Source organism: Pistacia vera, unplaced genomic scaffold (genome assembly GCF_008641045.1).
Source record: "Pistacia vera cultivar Batoury unplaced genomic scaffold, PisVer_v2 Contig908, whole genome shotgun sequence".
NCBI lineage: Eukaryota > Viridiplantae > Streptophyta > Magnoliopsida > Sapindales > Anacardiaceae > Pistacia > Pistacia vera.
In genome coordinates this window covers 163,307-168,431 of record NW_022196788.1, presented here as the reverse complement: position 1 = coordinate 168,431, position 5,125 = coordinate 163,307, and the positions used below count along the sequence as shown (strand labels likewise).

At 36.1% G+C, this 5,125-nt stretch overlaps 1 protein-coding gene across 1 annotated transcript; it reads right to left on the bottom strand.

The window, feature by feature from the left end:
• Positions 1–2,272: 2,272 nt before the first annotated feature.
• Positions 2,273–4,909, bottom strand: LOC116119841 (outer envelope pore protein 16-4, chloroplastic-like). Its single transcript, XM_031405771.1, has 6 exons — positions 4,837–4,909; positions 4,691–4,742; positions 4,566–4,597; positions 4,403–4,436; positions 3,870–3,937; positions 2,273–2,698 (listed from the first exon to the last, which is right to left on the bottom strand). Exons 1-6 carry the CDS (start codon positions 4,906–4,908, stop codon positions 2,564–2,566), a joined length of 393 nt encoding a protein of 130 aa, XP_031261631.1. The 5' UTR covers position 4,909; the 3' UTR covers positions 2,273–2,563.
• Between the last annotated feature and the right edge of the window lie 216 nt (positions 4,910–5,125).

The window sequence follows — 5,125 nt, the reverse complement described above, 5'->3', positions numbered from 1 at the left end:
GTTCTCCCATGTTGATAACGGTTGGTGGTGAAATTCATCCCACGGAAAATGTCACATCATGAGTATTGAGTAATGAATATGGTGTAATGATCAACTACATCGGTCTCAATAACACAGCAACATTCATTCTTTGTCTAGAGGCTTCCGAAATTGGATTTTATTATAGGAGTGATTGATAAAACTGAGGTAGGAGGAAGCAGGAGACGAAATGCCAACCAATGTTCTTGCACCAGCACAGCAATTCAAACCACATCACCTTCAACAACCAACCCCATTAATCATATCATGGGATAGATGGGACATTGCAGTCAACTCTGCTACCGGTCCGGTTCTTCATTTAATCGTATCGTATTCGTGCCTAAGCATCACTTCAAATATTTTCATAAACACAGCAGGGAAAAAAATGACCTTGAACATTTTAATTTTAAACTAATCTATTTTTTTTTTTTTTTATAAATAATTAAGCAATCCTTTCAACTTCGTGTTTCCATGAACAAAGAAAGTCGACAAGTTAGCAATTACCAGACCCATTTATTATTTTTTAAACTTTGATTACCTTAAGTGAAATTGTGATCCATATGAGGGTGACAACATTAGCATTTCCAAGTAAAGTTTCAATAAGTGACCAACAGAACCAAACTAATTTTTCGACCACGATAATTTCAGATATCGGGAGTGATTAGGGAGGGAGAATCTGGGTGATGGAAAGTTGGAAACACTTGAAGTTACAATAGGCTGATCTAATCTCAGTGATGGGTTCAAATGTAATGGAGATAGTTCCCAGGAAGATATTCAATTGACATTAGATCGAATTACCCTTATAATAATGTATATTAAATACAAAGAATTTTAATCATTATTAATGAAATCTTAACTTTGACCAATAAATGTTTACGGGGCACACAGATACTGAAATGGCAGCCATCTGCCATCCTAGACATTGGTGAATAATTCAAAACCAAATTATTAAACATTATGCACTCACAAACGTCTCATTTTCAATCTCTTTCAAATGCTTATAATTTAAAAAAAAAAAAAAAAAAGTAGATAATCGACCAAACATGCCCATCAATGTGGACGCTATAGAGGTCAATAAATACTGTTTCAATGACATAAAACAATGCAGTTGCATTAAAAGGGTCAATTCAAGTCTGTCAAAATACTCTGCTAGATGAGGACATGTCAGAACTAGGAAAGGGTTGTTTACTTGTTTTAATAGTCTGTTGCATAAAAATTAAATTAGTTTTTCATTACTGAACTTGCATCTACAAGTCATGTAACTACATATCAAGTTTTCGGGGAAGTTGTTATTTGACAAACAGAACTTATTAACGTGTTTTGTCCTATCCACAAGGGATGTGGCACATCAGAAAGCCATTCTCATTCAACAAGAAAGTTTCAATCTGATTCTTAATTTGACAATATCAAATTTGTTTCCTCCTGACATCGGATACCCGAGTAGATTGAAGTCCCAACAACTGCCACATCCCCTGCAACCCCCAATTTTAATCTTATTTGTCAGTGCTTTCATGGATCACTTGAGATCTAAGGTGTTTGGTAATCTACTAGTTCCGTGGATGCATTGTTGACCTGTGTGATTGATTCAGCAAGTACTATGATATTGTTGATTTACCAAGCTACAAAAGAACACACATAGCATACATTTCATAGCTGGTTTACAAGCTGACAGAAACAAGGAAGCATCGAAATTTAACTCCTGGTCCAGGCACAAATGAAACTTAAGGTTAATAATCATTTCAATTTAATTTGTAAGATGATACCTATGTGCATAGATAGAGAAAAAAACTAAAGAGCAATCTGTCTACCATTCCAGTTATGTGCTAAAAGGGAACACAAGCTGAATGGAAATTTCACTTAGGCTTTCAGAAAATGACAGTGTCTATGGTCTTAAGTTGTCAAATCAATGAGATAGGTAACATAGATCTAATGAATGGCTTTGTGCTAAGAAGTATGAAATAGTATGACTAGAAGGTAACTCAAAATAGAAGCCAGAGAAAGCTACAAATAGTCCCAATTGAAAGGGCAGCCCACAAAGGGAAAGCCCAGAAAAGAGATTTGCATGAAGTCGGACTGTGAGTTATATATGTAAAATGACTAAATGCTGAAGCTTTTATCTTGATCGACAATACGAGCTCATAATCTAGCACAAGAGAGTAATTCTCAGGCGTATCAAAGATTACCCATCAGCTTTATACTGATTTTTAGAAATTTACATTCAACTCTTGTATCTCCTTGTGGACAGCAACAGAAATGACAAAGTAAAACTTGCATTAGCTTTATTTACCATGTGAATTCAATTCTTACATTAAAAATTGAAAAAATGTCTATACTGGTCACAACTTCTAGCAGGATAATATATCTAGTTTTGTATCCATAAAGCTAAGGGCAACATCAAGTATCTCAGGTGAAAACTTCAATATAAGCAGCGGCAGGAAAAAAGAGAGCCAAACAGAGAGGCATGAAGATTAATGATAAATCCAAAAAGAAGCAACTGGGTGAGAATCACCTCAATACTCCTCTGCCGACTTTTGCAAGGAGATATTCAGTTTGTTCTAGAGTAGTCAGCAGCAGCGCTGAAGGCAGAGACCAGGCCAGCCATGCCAATGACCTGCGTCAAGCTCCGTGTCCCAGCAGCAGCTAATGCTCCGGCCACACCACCCGCAATAAAAGCATTTATCTGTAAGGAGACAAAAACTTATCTGTAAGGAGACAAAAACTTGAAAAAGTCCATTAGTAGGCCATCACACCATGTTCATATCTACAAATCAAAGTTATGAACAAGCATCAGAAAGCTCAAGTTCTTTGAATCTTCATATTGCTCCTGATATAAAAAATGTACTCCTTTTAACAAGAAGTGAACAGCCCAAAATCAATCTTGTCCTATCCAATATTGTAAGGGTAGATGAGCCAACAAACTATTACATATATGCAGATATTTTACGTACTTGAATTGTCATCCAATGAAACTCAAAGAATCCATTAGAGCTGGCTGCCAAGCACAAAAGCTTCACTTGAAAAAAATGAAATGATACCTCAAACCAGGAGATAAACAAACATCCCAGCACATCTTTAATTACAAGGTAAATTCTTTGAATTTGCATCATATAATCCTCCCTCCATGGGATTTCTGGTATGGCTTCCTACACAGATGTTTGTGTATCAAGCACCCAATATTTGCTAGTTATGAAGATGCTTTCACTTGCATATGCATCATGCTATCTAGACTCATTAGCAATACGGTTTATCATCTAAACTGCACTAAAAAAAAATAGCCAACTCATCTTTGGGGACACTACTTTAAGGTCAATTTCCTGCAATCATGAAACTTCCATAGATTGAGATTGAGATGGAGAAGTTGTTACTATAACTCTTTTCAGTCTACAGAAGTTGGTACTAGCAGGGCGAAAATATTGTTATGTGATAGGATCCCACTCCCAAATTGATAGGAATTGGGCTAGACAATGGGCCTTTGATAGGAATTGGGCTGAGTAGTGGTCCTTTTATGGACTTGGGTAGAACTCTCTTTAGAAAACCGGCTTGCCAAAGGAGGGTGCTCAACTCCTTATAAACCACATGCCCATCCATTCTCCCTCTAATGTGGGATCCTAACACTATGTGAATCAAATCATGACGCTCCAACAGGGCTTTGTGCTCAATACAATACAATAAATACTTAACGATCCGTACAAATTTATACCAAAGTTTGCAATATTAAACAAATGGATTGAGGCAAATAACTGTGGATGCTGATAGCCTCATAGTATTGGATTGACAAGCTTACATTTGTGTCAACAAAGAAAAAAAATTACTAAAAGCATAAAATTAAATGGATCGTATGTACAACTTACCCAATCATTCTGTCTTCGGTATCTCTGAATTCCACAGCGGGTACTAGTAAAGACACCAGCAACAAGTCCTATAAAAATATAAAAAAATTGAGTAATTTACTGAGTCACTAAGCAAGTCAAATAAGATCAAGTTCTTACATCAAGAAAAAACAAAAAGGTGATTCAAGAAACACCATAAGACAACAGGCTTGATGAACTAAAATAAAAATAGAATAATCAAAAAAGAGAAGTGGTGAAAGATGGTGAGGGCAACAGAAAACATTGGCAAGCATGCCATATGGTTTACGATCATTATTTTGAAGCATTGCACAAAGCTTATGTACCATTATTCCCCATTTTCCCGAGTTAAAAAGCTCAGAAAGTATTTTCATGAAAAATGTGGCATAAAATTGACCACCGAAGCTTGCTTTTTTTTCATAACATATATCCCACTCCTTTCACTACCTTGTAAAGTTCGATGGCAACACTATGCCTAATTATGCAATTAACAATTGAACATGGCAAGCAAACTAAGATTAACCCGGACTACTTACCACATTGAAAGCCAATTTTACCAATTGATTTTGTCTGCAAATCAGATTAAAAAAATGTATCAATATCTTGAAGGTCAAACGTTACATGAGGAACTGAGCAAAGAAGAAATGATGTATTAGAATTTCAAAGGAATAAAAAAAGAAAAAGAAAAAACAATAATACCACAAAGGAAACTCTTCGAATGCCAGTCAGACCTGTAAATTATAGCAATGGCGGGAAATTAGTATTAATTTAAAGAAAGAAAAGAAGTCTAGTTGATTTATCTTAAAATTTTGTACGCATTTTACTTCTTTTACGAGCTTCTTGTGGACCTGTACACAGTCCCCAAATTGCACCAGCCTGAAAAAGGAATCAAAATAATTTTTGAGTAGCAAGGGTTTGGTGCTTCTAAGGTTGAACTAGAATCATGAAATAATCTATTGATTTTCGTTACCGTTCCGACACGAAGGATGGAATCAACGGTAAGGGAAGAGCATGGAACGGCGTCGCTGAGATCTTCTTCCATATCTCATGTCCAGTCACTTTACTAGCTACAACATAAGAAGCAAGTGGGGGTAATTTCGGTAAGATTGTAATAGACTGGTGTTATTCGGGAAGTACCATACTCTAGTATTCTACGCTTCCGCCAGGTGACGTGCTTTCGGAAAGTACCTCTAAAGTCTAAACGGCGTCATTTTAACCCTTCTCATAACCGCAGCAAAAAAGCCAAAAGATATAACGAA